The 24,824-nt window shown below is 42.8% G+C and overlaps 2 protein-coding genes across 11 annotated transcripts in view; both read right to left on the bottom strand.

Moving 5' to 3' along the window:
* The window catches only part of Zzz3 (zinc finger ZZ-type containing 3), a 71,154-nt gene extending 54,474 nt beyond the window's left edge, over positions 1-16,680 (bottom strand). For 3 of the 6 annotated variants that reach the window (XM_028879161.2, XM_037207237.1, XM_037207238.1), the window contains exon 1: positions 16,598-16,680. The gene's annotated coding sequence lies outside the window, so the exon portion shown is untranslated. Of the gene's footprint in view, positions 1-14,019; positions 14,216-15,584; positions 15,841-16,597 lie in introns of those variants that run through there. The other 3 variants (XM_028879163.2, XM_028879165.2, XM_037207236.1) reach the window with 3 other exon arrangements.
* A 4,370-nt stretch (positions 16,681-21,050) lies between these two features.
* The window catches only part of Usp33 (ubiquitin specific peptidase 33), a 56,544-nt gene continuing 52,770 nt past the window's right edge, over positions 21,051-24,824 (bottom strand). For all 5 annotated transcript variants that reach the window (XM_037207235.1, XM_028879157.2, XM_028879159.2 and 2 more), the window contains 3 exons: positions 24,191-24,293; positions 22,663-22,731; positions 21,051-22,219 (listed from right to left, as the gene is read on the bottom strand). In XM_037207235.1, coding sequence (XP_037063130.1) covers positions 22,062-22,219; positions 22,663-22,731; positions 24,191-24,293 — 330 coding nt within the window. In that variant the 3' untranslated portion in view covers positions 21,051-22,061. The remainder of the gene's footprint in view (positions 22,220-22,662; positions 22,732-24,190; positions 24,294-24,824) is intronic.

The raw sequence follows: 24,824 nt of genomic DNA, 5'->3' as shown, positions 1-24,824 counted from the left end.
CGACTCCTAATGTCAGTGAACGAAGGCAGCAGTAGCAGCAGCAAAGTTGATGAACTTCTTCCATCTTTTATCTAGGCTACCACCTGAAAATGCCACCCACATTTAGGGTGGACCCTCCCACTTCACATAATTTGATCAACAAGGTCCCTTATTGGAGTGCTCAGTGGCCTGCCTTTTACTTGATTCCAGATGCAATCCAACTGATAACCAATATTACTACCCGTCCCAACTGTCTACTTCTATTTCCTCAGATTTAGTATTAAAAACTTCATATAGGGGCTGGAGATGGCTCAGCGGTTAAGAGCACTGGCTGCTGTTGCCTGATGATCCAGGTTCAGTTCCCAGAACATGCATGGCAGCTAACAACTGTCTATAACTCTAGTTCCAGGAAATCTGATGCCCTTTTCTGGCCTCTAGGCATGTACAAGGTGCACAGACAGACATGCAAGCAAAACATCCATACACATAAAATAAATAAATAAATCTTTAAAAAAAGAAAACTAAACTTTATACAGGAATATTTCATCCTAAGTATTTTCTTATTTCTGGCTGTGATGGCCTTTTGGCCCTGCCTAGAAAGTTGTCCCAGCTTCACACTTTGGCTTGACATAAGCACTTTATAAACACAGAATAAAACCAGACTAGTTTTTCTTTCCATGGGTGAAATCTATACTACTAAGCAAAACAGATAACTAGGAAGAATCAAAAAGAATCTGGAAACAATGGAAAGATACAAAACTCCATTTTAAGACTCTAACCAAGAACCAAAGGTGCTTACAGCATGTATTTGAGAAGCATCTTAGAATTCTGAAAAGCACCCATAGGTTTTGGTTTCTAATCCAAACTAAAATGTAACTCATGTGCCCTTGAAAAATTAATGTCTGACATCCATTTAACCATTTTTTAATTATTATATTTTACTTATTATGTGTATGGGTGTTTTGCCTACATGTATATCTGTGAATCAGATTGTATGCCTGATGCCCCTGGAGGTCAGAAAAAGGTATCAGATCCCATGGAACTGAAGTGATGGATGGTTGTGAGCTGACATGCGGGTGCTGGGAACCAAACCCAGGTCTTCTCGAAGAGCAGCTGGTGTTCACAACTACTAAGCCATCTCTCCAGCCCATATTTTCTCATTTGTTTAAGGCAGTGTTTCTCAACCTTCCTAATGCTGTGACCCTTTAATACAGTTCTCATGTTATGGGAAAACCCAGTCACAAAAATATTTTGTTGTTACTTCTTAACTGTAATTTTGCTACTCTTATGAAATGTAATGTAAATATCTGATATGCAGGATATCTGATATGCGACCCCAGAGAAAGGGTCATTCGACCCCCAAAAGGCATTCTGACCTGTGGTTTAAGGGAACCTGTGGTTGAGAACTGCTGGTTTAAGGGAAGGAAAAAACTATTATATACAATTATCCTGAGTATTACATAAAACAAATTATACCAAGTATCAAAAGCATTATAGCAGAAATTACTAAGGGGAGGCAATAATAACAACTGCTAGTATGAATTATGTATGACAACTAGATACTATATTTATTCTTTTTAAAGCTGTCAAAAATCTATGGCTGGCTGAGTGTGGTGGCACATGAATCCCAGCACTTGGGAGGTAAAGGCTAGCAGATCTTTGTAAGTTCAAGACCAGCTAGAGCGACATAGTGAGATCCTATCTCAAAAACAAAACAACAAAACACAAAACATCATTTTTAAGACTTTCATTATTCCCATTTTAGACTAGAACTTGAATGCAACAGAAGTTGAATGCAACATTACTTAACTCCTGAAGGAGCAGCACAGTGTTGAAAGGGGAGTTTCACAGTTGTTATCTTTTAGATGTTATATTATTTAAAGATTTTTAATTAAAGTATAATTATATTATCTTATAAATATTGTGTTAATTTTTTGAGAATTTCATATAATGTATGAACTCCTCCCCTTAACTCTACCTCCATACCTACCCCCAAGTTTGAGTCTTTCCTTTTTAATTTAGTGACCCACCAACTTCAATTTCTGCTGTCCCTAGATTCTGAGTATAGTAGCCACCTCTGCAGCATGGTCAATCTAGCAGGAGTCACATCCATTGAAAACTGGCTCTCCCCTGCAGTCGAATTTCTAAATGGAGCCATCCAGGGGTGAAAGCCTTAGATCAGAGAAATAGGGAAAGCCACCAGCCAACCTTAACCCACCAACTCTGCAGCTTCCAAATGCAAGTTACTTCCTGTCTACCCACGCCTTTATTGCCTTGCTGTTCTGCCCTCTCACTGGCTGTCTTAGCCCAGCTACCTTATTTCCTCTTCCTACACAGCTCTGTCACTGTTTGTCTGTACAGACCTCCAGGTCTCTATGGTTGGTACTGAGATTAAAGGCGTGTGTCACCACACTTGGCTCTGTTCCCTAGTGTGGCCTTGAACACACAGAGACCCTGCCTGCTAAGTGATCAGATTAAGGGCATGTGCTGCCTGACTTCTTGTTTACTAAAAATAGCTGGCCTTTGCCCCCTGATCTCCAGGCAAGCTTTACTTATTAATGCACAAATAAAGTATCACCACTTTTCCCTTTTTGTCTAATAAAAATTAAAAAAGTTATAAGAAAAACTATATACAATAAGTACAATAACTATATACAATATATACAAGCAATAAATACATCAACAATGTCTAGTCCATTTGCATTGACAAATTCAGAGAAAATATTCCATTATCTATCCTATTTTGGTGAGTCCAAAATGTACCTAATCCACTTTCTATCCTTATATTACCAACAGAAAACTATCTTACGATGTCTTTCAAACTTATACACTTTACACCTTCTTAGTGAGTTTCTTTTCTGAACTTCTTAACAAGGAAAATTGTTATTCCAACTATCTAATTTTCAGCTCCCTCAGAGACTCAAGAAGAAAATAATATTACCTAATAAAACAGGAAGTGCAAACAAGCAACTTCCAAAAAAATGTGAGTTGTCAGAAACAGCCAGCTGCCTGGGCAGTCACCCGAGGTTTCTCCGCAGTGTTGGAGCATCATCTTCGGCCTACAGGCTTAGCGTATCTGACAGACTCATTTGTGAAGTAGGGTGTACACAAGACAAGGCCTATAGCTCAACCTCACATTCAGTGTGAATGTTCCGTGTACCAGATAAACTTGAATTCCGCCAGTGTCCTGTCATGACTCAGGATTTTAAATTCTGGAAATTGCTGTGTTTTCGGAATTTGGCTGCCCATTCTTCCCCTGGCTGTGGCAGATTCACATCATGTGGGCTGGAGCTACAGCATGGCGGATTACCACTGAGTTACACAGAGGTTTTTGCAAGCCACACAACATGGTGCATGGTGGATATAGTTTTGCTACTTAAAAAAAAAAAAAAAAAAAAAAAAAAAAAAAAAAAAAAAAGAGGTTTCTGGGCTGTACACTGCTGGATGGAAGCATAGACCCACTGCTTCCCAGAGTCAGCAGTGAGCATGGTTCCCAGAGCTGGCTGTAAACGTAGTTCCACCGTGTTGGGAAGCTGAGGTAGGCAGAGCCAGCAGCCAAAGCTGCCATTTCAGTCCTAGTAATATTGCAGTTTAAAGCAACAGATTTACAGTAAGTCAGATTCAGATTAAATAAACCTCTAAAGAGTTTATGGTGTGTGTAAAAATGTACGTAGATCTGGAAGAGAGAGGAAAAGGAATATAGACAGTTATATAAAGAGTTTTTAAAAATTAAGTCTTTAAAGAGACAGTAAAGGTAATATAAAAAATAAGCCACTTAAAGATAGATATGACACAGAGAATCTAGATTGTGTTGTCTTTGGGATTTTTAACTACAGAGAGACATTTGATTGTAAAGGCTGCTCAGTTAAACCAATATGTATATTTTAAAGGCATCCTGACTTCAAAATTGGATCTAAGGATATGTTGTTTTGGAAAGGAGGCTCTGCCAGACCTCCTGAACCTTAACAGATAGTACCTATCAATAAAGGTTATAACCGGTCTTCCTAGGACTTGACCATTATCTCGAATTTTCTCATAAGACTACCAGGGCCCCTATCAGCAGGAAGTAGCCTAGACAACTACGCCATGTTACTAAAAACGAATTATGTCTTTGTTTAGGTTGTTGGTTACAACTGTTATTGGTCATAGTCAATCTCTTTCTAAAAGACAAAAGGGGGATATGATATGAGAGAATATAGGATATAGATATGATAGAATAAAAGGATTGCTGAACCTTCTTTTAAACAGCAACTTGTTTAAAATGTTTTACATTGGTATAGATTCTAGTTTATTGATACAAATTCAAAGTCAATTTTGTTATGTTATATATATTTCTACTCTCATTTATGGTATTATGTTTATATAATTCATTTAAATTATAATGGATAATTAAGAAATACAGATTAATAATTAATCTTCTTTGATAGTCAAACTTATAGTCATATTGAGTTTTCTAGATATACATAGATATAATTCAATTAGGTATACATAGATATAATTCAACTAGGTAGGTAATCGTCAAACTCTTCAAAGACTTACAGAATATGGCATTTAAAATGTTTTAAAAACTTAAGACTTTCCTGGACAATGAGGCATGTCTGTTCCTGGCAGCACTGATTTACTTCAGAGAGAAAGATGGGTGTCAAAGACACTCTATATGGAGTTTATCTTCTTTTTGGCAAAAATAGCCATTTGGGCTGCTTGACAAAATGTTGTATCGACTGGACATGCAGGACCCATAGGAAGGACACGTGACCACTGAACTTTGCAAGGCAAAATGGTCCTTCAGGTTCATGCTTCACAGAAGAAACTGCCAGACATTCTACAGGACACAGAGAAAAGTAACTGAGAGACTCTAGGCCTACAGGCTGAAAATGGATGCCCCAAGCCAGCTGTCGTGTCATTCTAGATTTTGGAAGTTGCTTACAATGCACTTCCTGTTTACTTAAGTAGTATTACATCTTTCTGAGGTCTTGATGTAGTTGAAGACCAGAGAAGGAAGGAAGGAAGGAAGGAAGGAGGGGGGGGGGAGGGAGGGAGGAGGGAGGGAGGGGGGGGGGGGGGGGGGGGGGGAGGGAGGGAGGGAGGGAGGAAGGAAAAGAAATGAAAAGATAAAGAAAAGAAAAGAAAAGAAAAGAAAAGAAAAGAAAAAAGGAAAGGAAAGAAAAAAGAAAAGAAATCTAACGGTAGGCCAGGCATAGTGGTGCATACCTTTAAAATCCTAGCACTACTAAGGCAGAGACAGGCAGATCTCTTTTGAGTTTGAGGCTAGCCTGGTCTACATAGTGAGTTCCAGAATAGCCAGGGCTAGAGAGACTATCTCAAAGACAAACCCTGTCTGTGTGGCTATGTTTACATGAGTCCAGATGCCTGAAGAGGTCAGAGGCAACAAGGCTCCTCAAGCTAGAGTTGCAGTCAGTTGTGAATCACCTGACATCAGCGTTGGGAACTGAATTTGGATCCTCTACAAGATCAGTAGGTGCTCTTAACCACTAAGACCTCACTCTAATTCCTTGATTTTGTTCATTTTAATGGAATTTAAAAGAACCATATTGCAGCGGCTGGAGAGATGGCTCAGCGGTTAGGAGCACTGGCTGCTTGTCCAGGACCCAGGTTCAATTCCCAGCACCCACATGGCAGTTCATAACTGTCTATAACTCCTGTTCCAAGGGATTCCGCACTCTCACCCAGACATACATGCAGGCAAAACACCAATGTATATAAAATACCAATAAATAAATTTTAAAAAAAGAATCATATTGCTTAGGAAAAGCAGCTAGCAGTATACTGAATCTAGTCTGTTTGCTCCATGCAAACAGTTGTTCCACAAAGACTTTATTAGCTCCTAGCAGATCTTCCTTCTCTTCTCTCTGCTAAGCATACTCAGGTTCCTCAAAAGTTCTTCCTCTCCTTTTGACACATCAAAAATAGAAGCAAAAAATATTTGTTTTTATTATTTGTTTTTATTATTTCAAGTTCTTAATTCTGTGTGTGTCTATGATGCCACATGGAGTTATCTGTGGCTGTGAACTGCCTGATATTGGTACTGGAATCCTCAGAAGAAGCTCGAGTCATCGCTCCAGTTCTTCCCACCCCCCACCCCCGCAAAGCCCACCTTTCCTAATAGCTTTCAAAGCAAAGCCAACATTGCAAATGTATACTAGCCAAAATGGAATCCTACTGGTAGCCTGGTACTTCATTTGTTTGGGTAGGGGAGTGTTGTTTTGTGGTTTTGTCGGGTTTTGTAGGTCATTTTGTAACCCTGGCTTGCCTGGAACTCCTTATACAGATGAGGCTGGGCTCCAAATAAAGAGATCTGCCTGTCTCTGCCTCCCAAGTGCTAGGACCAAAGGCATGCAGCACCACACGCAACCCAAGTTATAATTTCTTTGGCTTACTCACCCATTTTTCTAAACTCAATAGAAATCTGTTGTCATTCAGTAACACTGCACTATCAGAGGTTATCTATCAGTACTGACAGCTTATACTAGTCATAGTCACTGTCTTTTTTCTCAACTTTCTGAAACCCACTTTTCTGAGAACTCCAACTAAAACTCCAAGCTGACATGGTCACTACTTATTAACTGAAACACTTCAGTGAATAGCTGTGAGCCATGGAGTCACACATGTCACTATGTGACACATCCTGACTGCCCATTTCTACATCAGTAGGAACCAGCAGTATTCACAAGCCTCTGCTTTATAGATTCCAACCAGAATGCACTAAGTTTATTTATAAGGAAAATACAGCTTAGAGATAAAGAAATTTGCTTAAACTTACAAAGCTAATAAGGGTTAAAGTCAGAATTTAAATTCAAGTTTCAAGCCCATGTTCTTTACATTATACCACCCAAAACCATGACTATAAAAAGGGCCCACCTGCCCACAAACAGGTGTTCAATAATGGCAAATTCCAATACTCTCACTGCTCTTCATCAGTGATCAGAACCAGCAATTCTTTTTTTTAAGCTTTATTTGAAGCTAAAGAGATGTCTTAGCAGTATAAGAGCACTAGCTGTCCTTTCAGAACACCCACACAGCAGCTCACAACCATCTGTGACTCTAGCCCCAGGAGATCTGATGCCCTCTTCTGGTCTCTGCAGGCGTTGCATGCACAAATGCACAGACATACATGCAGGCAAAAATACATACACACAAAAGTAAAGGGGCAAATAATTCTTACAAAAGCTTTATTATGAATTTTAAGCCTGATGCCTGCAAAGGTCAGAAAAGGGTGCCAGGTCCCCTGGAAATGTAGTTCCAGATGGTTGTGAACTACCATATGGGTGATGAGAACTGAATTGCAAGAGCAATAGCTCTTAACCTCAGAGTCATTTCTCCAATTCCAATTCTTTTCATTTTTTAAATTTATCAACAACAACAAAAAAAAAACTTAGCAAATGCTATGATAATTTTTATTAGTAGTTTATTATTATTTGATCCACAAACTAAAAATCTCAAAATTATGCCAAAACTACTCTTCAAATTCTTCAGTGTTAAGGAACCTCTTGCACTGAAGCAGGATAGAAGACAAATTATGGAGACATGGGAAGAAAAGGAGTCCACCATCAGAGTCTGAGTGGAGTCTCTCAGTAGCTGAGAAGCAACTTCAGCAGTTAACATTTGCTATTAAGGCTGCCAACACATCTTTCATATACAGATAGTTTATGCTGATGTAGCAATGACCTAAGCCTGAGGCCTGAATATCCAGGACCTTGGCCAAGGCCTCACAGGCCTTCCTTTCCCCACACAGGGCCAGATAATCTACACAACAGTTTACAATAGGGTTGGAGAGATAGATCAGTAGTTGAGAGTACCAACTGCTCTTCCAGAGGACCTGGGTTCAATTCCTAGCACCAATATGATACTTCATAACATTCTATAACTCCAGTTTCAGGGGATCTGACACCTTCTTTGGCCTCCAAGGTACACATACACATAAATTAAAATAATTTAAAAAAAAAAAAACTATTAACAGCAAGGTATCTACTTTCCTGTAACCCCATGGACTAGACTTCTCTATCAATTATAATTCTATTAGGCACCTTTTAAGGACAAATCAGTGATAATATAGTAACTTTCAATGCAACCAAAATCCTACAAAAACCAAGAACTCATCTTGAAGCAGCCCACCCGTGAGCTCCGCTCCAGTATGCCTTACTTTCTTACTTACTTTTTGGCCTGTCATGCTGAAACCTGTGGTAAAACATCTGTAACAAAATTTACAATTCTGTTTCACTAGCTGGCTAGTCCTGAAATTCTTTAGTGTCAAAAGCCACAAATCCTAGTTCAACAGGACTCAAGGTCCCTGAAATTCTAGGGGAACTCCTCAGGCTGCTGAGGATAACAGTGTGGGAATCGTGCCTGCCTCTCTACCCCCAAACACTGACAGCAGAGCCATAAAAACCCAGGAGTTCAAAGATGTAAGAAGTCAAGTATGGCAGGAGTTGGTGGCATAGCTCTGTCATCTCAGCATGGCACATGGGAGGCTGACAAAGACGACGATGATGACGACGACGATGACGACAACGACGACGACGAGCTTGAGGCTAGTCTGGGTGTCTAGAGACACCTTGTCTCAAAACGCAAAATGACAAAAACTCTCGAGCCAAGCAGGGTGCAGTGGTGCATGCCATGATCCAGCAGTTGGTAGGTTGGGGCAGATTTTCTGTTCAGAACCATCTGGGACTACATAATAAAATTCCATCTCAAAAACAAAACAAAGTAAAACAAACCAACCTTTTAAATGATTTATGAAGCATGGCAAACTTTGAGAACCTGTGCCTTATAGTTACAAATTAATCAAAAATGTCTTGGTCAAATCAAAGTTGGCTAACAGAAAGAAAAGTATGCAAGTAGCTAAGGTCAAGCCAGAAAATGCTGTGACTAGTTCACCAACACTAGCATTTGTGGGCCGACTATGATAGTACACATATGGAATCCCAACACTTGGAAGACGGAGGCAAGATCAGGAATTCAAAGTCATCCTCAGCTACACAGAGTTTGAGGGTAGCCTGGGCAACATGAGCTGCCACCCCTCACCCCTAAGGCATTTATTAACTGAGTATAGCTGAAGAGAAAAACACTTGCTCAAAGACCAGGGTCTCATCACTAGTAACACACACATTTATTTGAGATTGATAAACAACTCTGTAACAATCAAATGTCACTCTGTCCTCTATTATCCATAATATAATGTTCTCCTAAATGTTCCATCAAAACCAGACAGAGCTGGAGAGAACTCAGCAGTTAAGAGTGCTTAAATTATGTGCAAAAACACAGTAATTAAGAAAGCAAAGTGGGGCCGGGCGGTTGTGGCGCACGCCTTTAATCCCAGCACTCGGCAGGCGGATCTCTGTGAGTTCAAGGCCAGCCTGGTCTCCAAAGGGAGTTCCAGGAAAGGCGCAAAGCTACACAGAGAAACCCTGTCTCGAAAAACCAAAAAAAAAAAAAAAAAGTGGTAGGAAATTACAAAAGAATAGTTTCTACTCAGAAAGTTGCACTTACATCAGAAGGTAGCCTGAAAGAGACACTAACTTGTTAAGGATCTCCCATGATTCACATTTGCATAGCTGCTTACAATGCAACTTTATAATCTGCACACTACTATGTACATAAATATTTTGAATGCAGAACAGCTTTAATTTATATTAGGACTTTTTCTTGGTGGAATCTCTCAATAGTCTTTATAATAACTGAAGATTCTACAAGCAACCCCCAAAATTGGCACAGGAATCACTACTACCTGAAGAATTCCAAGAATGTAAAGCAAGCTACCAAGTAATGAAAAGGCACTAGCTGCTCAGGACTGCTAGACTCAAATCTTCAGAACAAAATGAAGTTGGGGGAGCAGCTGAGGTACTGATGTAAGGCAGCACCGACAGAAACTAAAGATACACTGTTTACTTAAACCCCATTAAAACAAACGTGTTCTACCAGTCCAAATGCACAGGCAGCTTTTCTCTGCAGACCCTCATCCTTCCTGGAAACGATGACTGTCTTTAGAAAACGTCTAAGTTAGTGTTGAGATCCCATCTCAGGTCACACAATGAAGTAATGATAAAGTAGATGAATCTCACCATGTTGAGTGAAAACAGCCAAACACAACGATGCACACACTCTACGCTGAGAAGTAAACAAGACATTGTGTGGTCCTGGACATCAAAACTATAGTTGTCCAGGGGAGGAAAGGATGGTTAATAGCCAGAGGAAGGGTACAAGAGTTTCTGGATTTTTCGAATACCCTGCTTCTCAGGGATAACTACCAGTATGCCTAGCCTGTGCAAATCCACTTAGCTGTACACTTGTGAAAACTTTCTATGTATATCACACTTTTACATGTTCAAAAACAGGGAGGAGAAAAAGACAAAATGTCTCCCCACAAGCAAGGAAACATTACTGTAAAAACAAGTTTATACTTAGTGGGAATAGTTCAGGTAAGAACTTTAGGTGTATGGGAGAGAGAGACTAGTAATAAGTGGTAGAGCACGTGCCTAGCATGGGTGAGGCTTGGGGGTGGGGAGATGACAGGCTGGAGTAAGGCTGGATAGTTCAGAAGAGTATTACAACTAAGTGTGGAAGTACAGGCTCATAATCCTAGCATTTGGGAGGTGGAGGCATGAGGTTCAAAAAAGTGTAAGACCTTAAGCTATGTGGCAAGTTCGAAGCCAGCCTGGGGTACATGACCCTGGAAAGAGGGGGGGGGAGCGTGAGGGACATGTTTGTTTTGGGGGTGGCGGGGAAGGGGGGAATAAAAAGAAAGAAACAAAAAAGGAAGGGCATGACTACTCCTAGGTATGGTGGAGCAAAATGTTTATTATAGATGAAGGGAAAGCATAGCCACAGGCAGAGACATCTGGGAGAGTCTGAGAGAACATGTCCCTGAGCCAGGCCGTGTGAATTTGGGGAAGGGAGAGGAGAGTGCCAGGACACCAAGAGGATAAAGGCTAGACCAAAGGACCAGGTTACCAAAATGGCTGGATTATACAGGAAGGGCAGCTGGGGGAAGAGAAGTTTAGGGGAGGGGGGAGGGTCTGCCAGCCATTCCCTGTTCAGGTAGGTAGGGATAGAGGGATGCTGGAAGAACCTGGTGGGGCAGGTCTGCTTTGACATGTTAAATAGGCACCCCAGCTAGCCATCTGTCCAGGCTTCCTGAGACCTAACAGGGAGGTAACTAGAAAGTTCTTAAAGAGATGCTAATAAGGTAATTTCACAAAATATACATCTTTTCCAAGAAAATAATCCTGACAAGTAATACATCCATATTTCACTTCATTTATAAAGAACATAAACTTGATTTCTTTTCTTTTTTTTTTGGGGGGGGGGGGGGGACAGGATTTCTTTGTATAGTCCTGGCTTTCCTGGATCTAGCTCTGTAGACTAGGCCAGTCTTGAACTCACAGAGATCTGCCTGCCTCTGCCTCTGCCTCCCAAATGCTAGAATTAAAGGTGTGCACCACATCGCCAAGGGCATAAACTTGATTTCTAAGTGGTAAGTGTGTAAGAAAGCTTGAGGCGGGAAATGAGCTGAATGGTAAAGTTTGACCCTCCGCACTAAAGGAAGAGGAGGAAAAGGGAAAAAAGAAAGAAGTATAACAGACAGGTTCTATCACCTAAAAAACAACTAGTTGGGCCTTCAAGATGGATCATTGGATAAAAGCACTTGCCATCAAGTTTGACAACCTGAATTCAATCTGAAACCCCTATGGTAGGAGAGAACCACCATCTCCCCCACAAGCTGTCCTGTAACTTCCACATACAAGGCCTCTCTCTTATTAAGTGATGTGTGAAATACTTGATTTACCAACGGTTTAGGTAGGGCCCAGAATCTCTGCCATATTACAAATTACTGAGCTCCCTGTTGCTTAATAAACGTTAGATGAAGGACTCTTAACGTGTAAGAACGCTAAGTTTAAAAAATAAAAGACACAGGGCCACAGAGAGAAACCCTGTCTCGAAAACCTACAATATACAAAAGACCCAAGTGGGAGGGACACACCAGCAGCCCCATCACTTGTTCGCTGGAGGAAAAGCAGCTCCAGGCCAGCCTCCAGTGGAGGCCCTTCCGCAAAACACTAGCGGGAGGGAGGGGCAGAAAATTGGGATCAGAGCTGAGTAGAGTAATGCATATCTAGCAAGCTTGAAGTCCTAGAGTCAATTCCCAGCACTACAAAAACGGGGCACAGGGGGAATAAACAACTAGCTTGAGCTGTCATGCAATGCTGTCCTCAGGGAAAGTCACGGCACTCACTTCTCTGACAGATAGAAGTTACTACACAACACTACACGAGTGACGACTTGAGTAGAACACAGGAAGGAAGAAATGCAAGATCAAACAAACGCCAAGTCCAGACAGCCAGGTTCAGAAGCCACACACCTTCTGGGCCTTTGCAGTGGGGACTGACAGACACACACATATTTTTCTCTAGTATGACAGTGGTTACCAAAGTCCTAATTACAGAAAATTATACAAAGAAAGTATCACATTTATACTAAATACTGCCAGAACACGACCATAATACTCAACTGTCACTTACAATTTAATGTCAAACTCAATTTTTACTTGAAATTAGTTTTCTTTTTAAAGCACGTGCCACATTTTCATTGACATTTTTGGCCATGTACTTTACTATAATCCGCAGGAACTATGACTGCACGCAAAATACTTTTCTCCTCTTTCTTAAATTTTCTCAACTGCAAAATAAATTATCTGTAAAAGACAGATAATTTACAAAATTTACCACCAAAAACAGTTTGTAAAGCAACAGTTGCAAGAGATTTCTTATTTAAGGTTTTTCGAGGAACGGTTTCTCTGTGTAGCCCTGTCTGTCCTAGAACTCATTCTGTAGTCCAGGCCAGCCTCAAATGCAGATTCACCTCTCTCAGCCTCCCAAGTCCTGGGATTAAAGGCATGCATCATCATGTCCCAAGGAAGGTTTCTTATTCTCCAACCCACACAACGGACCAATCACAATTATGCTCAACTTAGGCAGACAGCTTTGCAGAAGCAATGGCACAAGTGTGACCTCCAAGACTGCTGCCTTCTTCTCTTCCCTCTAGGTATCTCAAGGACGGGGTTTCACTCTGTCAGTGTCAAACTCAGTGATCCAATCCTTCCTGACCCTTCTGAGTGATGGGATTACAAGCACGAGTCAATAGTCTACCTAACTAAATACTCCACAAAATTCAATTAAATATTTACTTCATCTACTGACCATTATCACAAGTGACACCTAGTGTAATCTGAAGATGAACTGCAGAACTGTCTAAGAAACATCAAGAGCTGGGAATTATGGTACACCCTACAGTCACAACCCTTTGAAGATAGAGGTGGAAATATTGCCATGAGTTCAAGGCATGGTCTGCACATAAGTGCCAAGCTAACCAAAGCTACACAGTGAGAATCTGCCCCCAAATAAACTAACAATCCTCCCCACACCCCACCTCTACCCAAAAAGGAAGAACTTGTCAATTCAAGTTTCCCCCTCTATTATGATCCTGCCTATTCTTGGGTTCTAGCTCTTGTGTATCTATGTTTCTCCCTTTCTGTACAACTTTTACAGTTCCATTTCACTATCAAACTATATTTATCTTTTCTATATCATAACTCAACAGGTTTATTCCTCAACATTCCAACCTGCACTAGACTGAGTTTAAAAAAACAAACACAAGAACACCACACAAGAACATCGCTAGAGTCGTTATTGAAACCGGTTTGATAAACAAAGGAGAATTTATGTTTAGTAATGAATGTCTACAGTCTCAGAATTCCAGAGACTGGGGCAAGAGGTTCTTAGATCCCAGCAAAGCCTAAGCTATATTAGCTAGTTTTTTAAAAATGTAAAATAAAACTCTATGGCTGCTAAGGTTTTTTTTTTTTTTCCTCAGGAGAATAATGACAAAAACAATAGATACTTAGCATCTTCTAATTTAGGTAGATGTTAGTATTAACTACTGAGGTCTATCATTCTAGTGAGTTCACTAAATTGGATGGTCAGAGCTGTTACTCTGAGGAGCTAGAAGAGACAGCTCAGTACTTACTGCTCTCCCAGAGGCCCTTTGGCTCCTAGCACTCTCATGGTTGCTCACAACCACCTGTAACTCCAGGGACTGTGTGTGGCACCCTCTTCTTTCTGACCTTCATGGCCTCTTCACACACCTGGTGCATAAACATTCAAAGAGGCACATACACTTAAAATACACATTTTCTTTAAACTTAAAAAAAAAAAAATTAAAAAGAACCACTACTTTAATTGTGCTAGTAAACAAAATTTCTGGAAACCTCCAAAGGATTGACATGATTTTAGTTCAGAATATATAATTACAAAATATAAATGTTAAAAATTATAAATCTCAAGTGACAAAATAATTTCCTTAAATCTTTGTTTTACACACAGACTTTCTGTGCAAAGCTCCCAGCACCCCAGAACATTTCCACTACAAATAGCTGTTTTTGGAGAAATTCAACACATACCACCAAAGCATCCACACTCAATTAAGAAAGTGTGTCCAGGAGTCCTGACAGACTTGTCACTAAAAAAATTTTCTCTAGTAGATAATTTGCTGTTTGCTAATGCTGAGGTAGTTTATTATAAAAACAGCCCTCCAACTTAGCTCCCCCTCCTAAAAGACTACCTAAAGCATGGAACACAGTGACCAGGTACAGGGTAAAAAACTGAGCCTGGTAAACTGTAACAAAGCATGGAACACAGTGACCAGGTACAGGGTAAAAAACTGAGCCTGGTAAACTGTAACAAGGAACATTTTACTCTACCTTTCGGTAAAAGGTATAACGATACTTTTGTAGTTTAAAAACAGATCAGTCAGGTAGTGGTGACGCACAAATTTAGAACCAGCACTTGGGAGGCAGAGGCAGGAGGGTCTCTGTGAGTTGGAAGCCATCCTGGTCTACAGAGTTGAGTTCCAGGACAGCAAGGGCTATAAAGAGAGACCCTGTTTTGAAAAACAAAGCAAAACCAACACAGATGGCTTAGTGGTTAAGGGTGTTTACTACTCTACTGGAGGTCCAGAGTTCGGATCCCACATCTACTTTGAGCAGCTCCTGGAGAATCAGACAGCCTCTAATGCCTCCGTAGGCAACCGCGCACACGTTCGCATACAGCGGCCACAATAGTCTGTGTGCCGGGTGTGATGGCAAATGCCATTCACCTCACCACTAGGCAAGCTGAGACAGGAGGACTCCTGCAAGTTCTGGGCCTATCTAGTCAGCTCTACAACTCTACAGCATCCTGGGCTACAAAATGAGCCCGTTTCAGAAAAGGAAAAGGGGGGGGGAGATAAATTGTGAATGAATTATCTGGTTTCCGATTGTGCAACTTCCACACTTCTGAATACAAACAAACGAAAACGAATATAGTAAACTCACTTAAGAGTAGATACTTGAAGTGGAGAGAGTGATTCACTTACGAAATTATACCTCAAAGTAGCAAGAGTAGCAGGATTTTAATTAAAACAATCCTGTCCTATTTTATGCAACCTAAAACCACCACCCCAGAATATCAAAATGGTAACCTCAAAAACACTAAAAAGCAAAGCCCTACTGATGGGAGTTAATAAGCAGAACATAACAACGATTTTATTCTGACCTCAGATACTGTCAGGGAAGAAGGGGATTCCAAAGACTGCCAAAGCTACTGTCAACAGCAAGGACACTGAGAACTTCTCAATGGCCAGGTGAGTAAGTGATGCCCAGATACAAGGAGAGATGCTCGGCGTTCTGCTAGGCGACAGAGGAGTAAACGGGGCTGGAATGCTTTAGAAAAGGGCAACTGGGCAGAAGCTGGCAGCTGGGCGGAGGGGGCAGTGTCGGCCGGGGCGGGCTGGCCGCGGGGCCGGCGGGGGAGCGCTCGGCAGGTGGCGGGCGCCCGGGGGCGGGAGGAGCGCGGCGGCCCGACGGCCGGTCCGCACCGCCGCCGGCGACGGGGCTGTGCGCGCGCGCGGCACGGCTCCCGCGGCCGGGCGCGCGCCCCGGCCCCTCCCTGACAACTTGCCTGCTGGAAAAAAGAGTTGCAGGTCCCAGGTCCCCGGAACCCGGGGATCCGCCATCCAGCACAACCGCTCTGCCAACAAGGTCCCGCGAGAGTCGGGAGATCTCGCGATACAGACCCACTAGCATCTCGCGGGGGTGCTCGGGCACCAACATGGCGGCGAGGGGGGACGAGAATCACACTACTTCGGGGCTTGGGGGGAAAAGCGTGCTTCCTCCTCGGCCTGGAGCGCCGCGGACGCCCCGGCGGAGCAGCAGGCCTCCCCCGCCCCGCGCGTCTGCTCCGAGCGCCGGGCGGCGGCAGCAGGGGCCGGAAGCCACACCGAGCCCTCCGCCGGCCGCGGCGCCCCACACCCCGAACCCCGGCGCGACCTCACCCGGCCCCGCCGCGGGTCACGTGGCCGTCACGTGGGCCGCGCGCGCGCCCGGCGTCTCCGCCGCCCTCCCCGCCCCCTCGGCTGCGCACGCGCGCGCCCGGCCCACGTGGGGGCGCCGCCGCCGCCGCCGCCGTAGCCACCCCCCTCCCGGCGCTCGTCCGGGGGCTCCGGCCCCCGCGCGCCCCTCCTCCGGGCCCTCCGGCCGCCCCGCCGCGCGCCCCGGGAGCCCGCTCACCTCCCGCGTCGGGCCGGCCGCTCGGGAGGCGCCGCCCGCGTGGCCGCCCTCGGCCCCCGCCGCGCACTGGCTCGAGCGCCCTCCCTCCGCCGCAGGAAGCTCCACAGCGGCGCCGCGGCGCTTCCAGGTGGGTCCCCGCCTCCCGCTCCTCCACTTCCCGCAGCAGCCGCGGCTCCTTCCGGTCCCCTCCTTCCTCGGGCTGGAGACGCGTGGTGCCGGGCGCTCGCCGCGCCACCTGCCGGTGGCCGCGGCCGCTGCAGCGAGGAGGGCGCCGCCGGCCAGCTCGCAGCGTGGGCTGAGCCCTCTCCCCTGGCCCGGAGGCAGCCGCGGCCCCGCGATGCCCTGCGCGCACGGACGCGCGGCCCCGCGATGCTCTCCGCGCACAGACGCGCAGCCCCGGGTGCAAGCGCCCCCCTCCAGCCTTTGCTCAGGCCCTTCCTTGAGGCAGATCGCTTGCCCAGAGTCCCAGCTCCTCCGCGTCTCCTGTGTTTCAGGTCTCTTCTGGAGTCTCCCTCAGAGGGACTGTCCAGACCACTCCGAGGTTCCGAAGAGCACACCAGCACTACTGCTTTTCCTCTGCGTACTTTTAAACAGCACGTCTACCCATTATTTGTAAGTGTTCTCCCCACCAAGAACTTAGTATCTCCAAAGGCAGGGCGTCCTAACTTTTCTCCGTGCCTTTTTCCGACAATTATGTCTAGCACCCAGTATGGAACTCGGGTGTATTTATGTAGCTCAGCGTGCGCTTACTCTGCGTGAAGCCCGTGAGTTTCATCTCTAACACCTGCCTTCGAATACACTATGCCCACCTTCCGTAATGGAGGTAGGCATTTTCTCTGGGTTGATAGCACCATCAGCCATCACATCTGAGCCGTGAAAATGCTGACCTAAACCTCTGGCTGTTTGATTATGTTCCAAAAACACCAAGTCCACGGGTGGAATCTGTTAATTGGGGCTCTTCACAACAGTAAAGTACTGCTTCAGTGCCAGTGTCTTCCTTAGCTGAAGCAGTAGTTTTGTTTTTCTAAGCAAGTGATTATCTGTGGTTTCGTTCAATGGCTGTTAAGTTACTAAATCATTAATGTGTCATGTATTTGTTTAGTTTCCAATTCAGCTAAAAGTAACATCTGCCCAAAGGGGTACCAATTATACTGTACTGATAATCACACCTATAATCTTACATTGCCTTAGTCTTTTTAGTAGTTGGGTCTGTAAGGCCTCACCGGAGCGCATCCCTGCCATACTTTTTAGTGAACTCTGTTGGAATAGGCATAGATACAAAAATAACATGGTTTCCCTACCAAATTCTGTCCATAATAGCTTTATGTACAGGGCAGTATGCTGCTGACATAGGATAGCTACTATTGGGATGGTCAGAACTTTCCTGTCTGCTGCCCAGAGCCAGCCACCAGTTGACAGCTCCAGCCACGGCATTGTCACACTGCATCATCTGTTTCCAAGAGAACTGATCACTGTAATTTACAAGTCTTGTCATTTATTCCAGCTTGCATCCACTCTGAAGGAGCATCCCATCTGTATAACCCAGTGGACTAGATGAGGGACTCTGTTCAGATCTAGGTCAACTTCTTTTCTCCTCCAAGAAGGATACCAAGAGCATTCCCTTTTAAGTCTCTTTTAAGTTAACACTAGTGTGTAAACATCTGCTATCAGAGAAACCCCACCTGTGACCTTGCTCGCATTTGTTCAAAACACATACTACAATTTGGAGTTGGTTTTCATTGAGACAACACCTTCTATAGTTCAGGCTGATTTACAGCTCCATAATATAGCTTGGAACTCTTGATTTTTCCGCCTCTGCCTCACAGTGCTGGAATTTTAGGCTACCAAGCAAAATTGAGGCCAGCCTGAGCTACATAAGGCCCTGTCTGAGAGAAAGACAGATGAGAGATCTAAACTTCTCCATTTACAAACCAGGCCTAAATTTCAGTTTCTTAAACAAAGGACTATTAGTCAACACCACCACAGACAGCAGGGGTGAGGGAGGGAGCACATACAAGGCCTGAATCCGCCCTACAGTATCTCAAAGCAATGACCAAATAAGTACAGTTCCTGCAAACCTCTCAAAACATGTCCCAAGATAGTAAAACTAACCTCAGCCAATCAAAAGTATACTAGTGTAACTGTTGCCTGCTTGACCAGTCACACTCAGGGTGACCTAACTGTTCCTGGAATATCCCTAGCTGTGCTTAAAGGGAGCTTGTGTGCTCCTCTCGGAGTGCCATTTTGTACAAATGGTTGACTCCGCATTCTGGTAAGTTCTGCAGAATAAACACTCTTTGTTTTTACATATTATTCGAGTCTGGAGTCTTCCTTCAGCAATTTGCAGATCCTTACCTTTGGGGGCTCATCCGGGATCACTGAGGACCCTCACCTCTACAGTAGAGCATTTTAGCGGAGTACATTTTGTACTCCACTGATTGATGAGTCTGGGTTGTCTGTGTCTGGTCTGCTGTCCAGACACAATCTGGAGGCCTAGGGAGGTAGGGCAGATGTGGCGTTAACTTCTTCCTAGAGGGGAGGGGTTCTGTTGGAACCCAAAGGCTCCGCTCTGGTGGAGCCAGAGAACTCCAGCCTGACTTTGGTTTTGATAGTCAATGACTGTTGCTCCTGTATGGCAGAGCCTGGTTGCAGAATAGGCCACTGTCTACAACATTCTAGTCTCTTTCCCAGACTCTGGTGAGTGTGTGTGTGTGTGTGTGTGTGTGTGTGTGTGTGTGTGTGTGTGTGTAAAACACAAATCTTAAAAGGTCTTATTAAAAAAAAAAAAAGACCTGGGGCCAGAAAACTGAGTGATCAGAGAAACAGACTGAAAGCCTTTGAGTCCTCACCCAAATAGATCTCAGCTGAACTGCTTAAAAGCCTCTACTTCCTGGTCCTCACGCCTTATATTCCTTTCTGCTTCCTGCCATTACTTCCTGGGATTACTTCCCAAGCAAAGACAAGAGATCTCAAGTGCTGGGATTAAAGGTGTGTACCACCACACCTGGCTCTGTTCCCTGTGTGGCCTTGAACTCACAGAGATCCACACAGATCTCTGCCTCCTGAGTGTTAGAATTAAAGGCGTGTGTGCCACCACTGTCTGGCCTCTATGTCTAATCTAGTAGCTGTTCTGTTCTCTAACCCCCAGATAAGTTTATTAGGGTACACTATTACAGTACACAATATATTGGGGTACACAAAATATCACCACGTGTGTGTTTTGTTCATCTTTTACTTTCTTGAAACATACTACCATGGGACAGTCAGCTCCACTCTTCTGGACCTGATCCAGTCACATTTCAAGGACTTCAAATACCAGGCAGAGAATCTGGGGCTGCTTGTACAGGCAGGGAAACTAACCATATTTTGCAGGAATGAATGGCCAGATGGCACCTTCCCCCCTCCCTACCATCTGTCAGGTTAAAGATATCATGTATGGAAAACCTGGGCATCCCGACTAGGTCGCATACATCACCACGTGACAGTATCTAGTGGAGAGACCCGTTTCTTGGTTGAAGCCCTTCCTGCCACTGGTCCCAACAGTCTTGCAGGTGAAAGAAGCAGAACGGCTGAAGGACCATAAGCCAGCAGTCCCACCCCCTTCTATATGAGGAGGACCTTGACCAGCCTCCCTATGCTCCAGTGCCACCCCCTCCACTAGTGCCTGCCCCTCCCCCCACAGAGAGCTGCTGCCAAACCAGGCCTGGGGCTGGAGGGGAGGGGCAGAAGGTGCGGTCAGTCGCCCTCACACCTGGTGCCAGACCATGAGACAGGCAGATCTGCTACAGTGGCCCTGCCTCTGTGGGCAACTGGGTCACCAAATCAGGCAGGTCATCAATACATGTCCCACATGCCCTTTGCTACTAGTGATTTGTACAATTGGAAGATGCAGAACCCCAAATTTTCTGAAAAACCATCTGCCTTAATAGACCTAGATTCTGTAATGATCACACATCATCCCATGTGGGATGACTGTCAGTCAGCAGCTTTTACAGTTGCTGTTCACAACTGAGGAGCAAGAGCATATCCTGGCTGCTGCCCGTAAAGTGGTTCCAGGGCCACATGGCCAGCCCACAGCTATTCAGGCCAATATTGATGAGGCATGACCCTTGACTGGCCCAGAATGGGATCACAACGGCCCACAGACAGGGAGCAGCTGAAGGTCTACCACCAGATTCTGATGGGGGTCTCCATGAGGTCTCAAGATGGCCCACAAATTTATCCAAGTTAGGACAGGTTGTTCAAGGTGAGGATGAGACTCCAAGAGCCATTCTGGAGTGGCTAATAGAGGCTTAGAGAACCTTAATTCCTTTCCACCTGAAATGGTTTAAAAACCTTTACTACAGCAAAGAACTTCTTTTTTGCATGTTTTCAAATAAGATATAATGAAAGTCATTAATATTAACAAACTTCATGCCCTTTTAAAAGTCTATCAAATAAATTCAACATTCAGTTTACACATCTTAAAATTATTTTTATTGAGTGAATTTTAACATTGCTTGTAGATGGTGCAGCTACCCCACACAGAAACAAAGCCATTGTGAATGCTGTTACACATCCTCTGTCACCTGGCATGTTTGCACGTGGAATATAGTTAAGTGTTTGACATCATAATCAAGCAAACAGCAGTGCATACTCTATTACTCAAAAAGACTTTATGCATTTCATTAAAAAAATCATTTTGCAAGTGGTTTCAGCTTTATCCACAATCTCATTTGACACATTCCATACTTCATGCTCTCAAAATAAAAAGTGGCCTAAAACTAAGATTTTTTTTTTTTTTTTTTTTTAGGTTACTGACATTAATGAATACCATTCAGGTCTATAGTATTAAAGTTTAACATTTTACATTATAAGCGACAATAAGTTACTGATAATCTGGTGACAAATTCCACTCAAACTAAATACATCCTGTTACATTCAAAAGACATTTTGTAAATTTTAATAAGCAATTTTGTATGCTGCAGTGCAAAAGAAGTAACACCTAATGTTTCCTGAGCTTTAGGAAATTAACGATTTTCGGACCACTACTCTCAATTTAAAATAGGCGGCTTAATATGCAAAGCCATGTCAAAACTATACAATTAAATTAGGTTTTTGAGAACTGAAAGGATTGGCCAGCTATGATGGCTTAGGGTAAAGAAAAAGTTTTCAAGCAGAAGTATTTACAGCTCTGAGGAGGGTACCTGCATCTGCCTGTAGAACAAAGGTCAGAGAACCCGATTACCAAGTGTCCCTTTCCTTTCAAAAACAGTACACTGAAAGACATTATGGTCAGTTATTTAGCATTAAATATTACCAACTTATATTACACATTTTAACATACCATCCCATAATGCCCAGTACAAAGGAATAAATGTGATAAGAGATGAAAATCAAAGAAATAAACATGCTTTAAGGAATGTTTTGAATTTGTGTGCATCAAGTGAGGATGACTTCTCATTAGAGCTCTGCACCCTCAAAACTACAGAGATCGAGTTTCTACTTCAATCTTTTCCTCTGCTTGTAGTACATCAGGGTCAACATGAACAACTGGAGGTCGGAGGATTACTTCAGGCCCTCCACCATAGATAGACTGCAGGAAATTCCATGTTTCTTCTGAAATTTGACCAGAGTCTGCTCCTAAAATTGTGTGTATGCAGAAAGAATGATGTTTACAAACATGAATGTTTATATTGCATAGATAAAAGTTACAATATGTAATGTTTTTAAAATTTCTAGAGATTCATATTCCTAGTTCCAACCAACAACTCTAAAACCTTCCCACAAATAACACACTGCTTTCTCACCCTTTGTTCTACTGTAAGCCTGAACATCCCTGAATTAGGTTAATAAAAAAATAACATGATGGCTGATTACTATTTCTATCAGTGAGACATCTCAGCAAGTAAGGGTTTCAATACTAATTAAAGCATGATGGTGCACACCTGTAATCCCCACACTTCGGAGGCAGAAGCAGGAGGATCACAAGTTAATGCTGCCACTCTTGGCTACATAGCACACTCAAGGCCAGTCTGGGGTACATGTTACAGAGAAAAAGCTGTGTGTGTTTATTAAACACTTACCTTGCTTGAGCATCACGTTACCACATTTAGTGACTGCAATTTTAGTGTTGTCGATAGGACCTGGGGGATCTAAGTCAAAAGGATAAAAGAATTATAAAATGCACACTTTCAAAGATATGCTGCAAGGAACTACATCATTTTATAGCTGAAATAATTGAGAACTACCAATATAATCAAGGTAGATGTTTTTTAACCAAATACCATCAATTTTAAGTATCTTCTCAGCTTTGGGGGTTTCATTTGACCCAAAACAACCAAGAAAGGTGAGAGGTTACTCAGCACCAAAATCTAACAGAAACAATTTCTTAACTGCTCATTTGGGAATTGCAGATCAAATATTTTTTAATGCTACAAAACAACAACCCCTTTATTAAAAAAAAAATCATATTCTCAGTTCCAAATTTGTTATTTAAACCAAAATCACTATAAAATGAAATATTCAAAAGCCTTTTTTTTCTGAACATGAAAGTCTAATACTTGTCCATCCTCAAAAGCTCCCAACAGGCACAAGGAAGAAAAATTACTAAAATCTTACAGAAAAGTAGACATATGGTTTTAATATCTGTGTGGTCTTTTGCTTTTGCACAATACATTGTTTAAGGAAAGAGGGCAGTCGGGGAGGACTAATAAGAAAATAATAAAAAGAATAATGCCATATATTTGAAAATGCCATAATTAAGTCCATCACTTTGTTTGCTAACTTGAAAAATAGACCAAAGGATTCAAATACATACTTCTTTTGCAATCAACTCAATATTTCAAGAATACTTTATTTTCAAATTATTAATAGTAGTAGTATTGAAATAGATTCTCACTATATAGTCCTGGCTGGCCTGAAACTGGCTATGTAGAAGAGGCTGGCCTGCCTCTGCCAACGCTAGGATTGAAGGCATGCACCACCATGCCTTCTACTCAAATTATCATACAATTATTTTTAAAAGTCCACATTGTGTTCCATGTATTGGATAAATTATAATTTACTCACCATCCTGTTGTACAGTATTTTAAGTTTTTTCTTTCTTTTTTGGGGGTGTGGTCTTTTTGAGATGAAGTCTGTCTCTTACACAGCACTTACTATGTGGACCAGGCCAGCTTTGAACTCACAAATAACCCCCTGCCTCTAAAGTTTTTCAGCATTAAGATTATTTTTATTTATGTAACTGTGTGTATGGGATGTCTGGGCCAGTGGAGACTAGAGAGTGCCAGATCTCCTGGAGCTGGAGTTACAGGTGATGAGCTGACTGATGGAGATGCTGAGAGAGAAACTCAGGTCCTCCAGAGGAGCAACAAGTGCTCTTAACTGCCAAGCCATCTCTCTAGCCACTGGTATTAAAATTAATGACAATTTTTGTTCAATTCTTTCATTCTTGCCATGAGTAATAATTATAAGCTCACAGCAATAAGACTACAAACTACAATATAAGTTCCCTGATGTCATGGGTCTTTTTTGTTCACTGGTATAATATCAAATATTCATAAAATTAATAAACAAAAAATGACTAAGAAACCATTTCAGTTAACCACTTACCTCCATCTTTACCCTTCACAAAACTCTCCCATTCTCTAAACCACTGCATACTGATACAATAAAAAGTAGCCGGAGAGTCCTCTTCTTGAAATGCTCTGTTGAGCTACAGAGAGAAAAAGTCAAGCACCTAGTATCTGGAACTTGCGATATTCTCCTCCAGCATCTAACAAGATAATTTCTCATACACACATGAGGTACCACTAAGACTGACACACTACGTTATCTTAGTTGTAAGAGACAGAGTGTAGTCTATCAATGAATGACTGGATTATGTGTCAAATATAACGAGCACATACAAAAGGGAAGCATAAAGAGCAGGTTAAGAGAAGATGGCTAAGGCAAAGGAGTCAATAAATACTTCATTCACCACAGCCAACTTAAAAAAGTAAAGACCAAATGGCTAGAAACATTGGTATTGAAAAAAGGTGCAAGTAACAGGGTCTCAAAAGAATAAAGCATATTTGGAATTTGTCTAATTACAGTGGCATTTCCTGTTGGGCAACAAAATGCCCTTGATATATACTAGAAAAGGACAGACATAGCCAAATTCAGATTGCTAGTTCTTTAAAACTTTTAAATTATGTTGGGAGTGGCATTCGCGCTCACACTAGTGATGCCAGTGCAAACATGTAGA

The sequence above is a fragment of the Peromyscus leucopus genome, chromosome 6 (genome assembly GCF_004664715.2).
Source record: "Peromyscus leucopus breed LL Stock chromosome 6, UCI_PerLeu_2.1, whole genome shotgun sequence".
In the NCBI taxonomy this organism is placed as follows: domain Eukaryota; kingdom Metazoa; phylum Chordata; class Mammalia; order Rodentia; family Cricetidae; genus Peromyscus; species Peromyscus leucopus.
The sequence above is the reverse complement of the archived record's forward strand: the minus strand, read 5'-3'. Positions and strand labels throughout refer to the sequence as shown.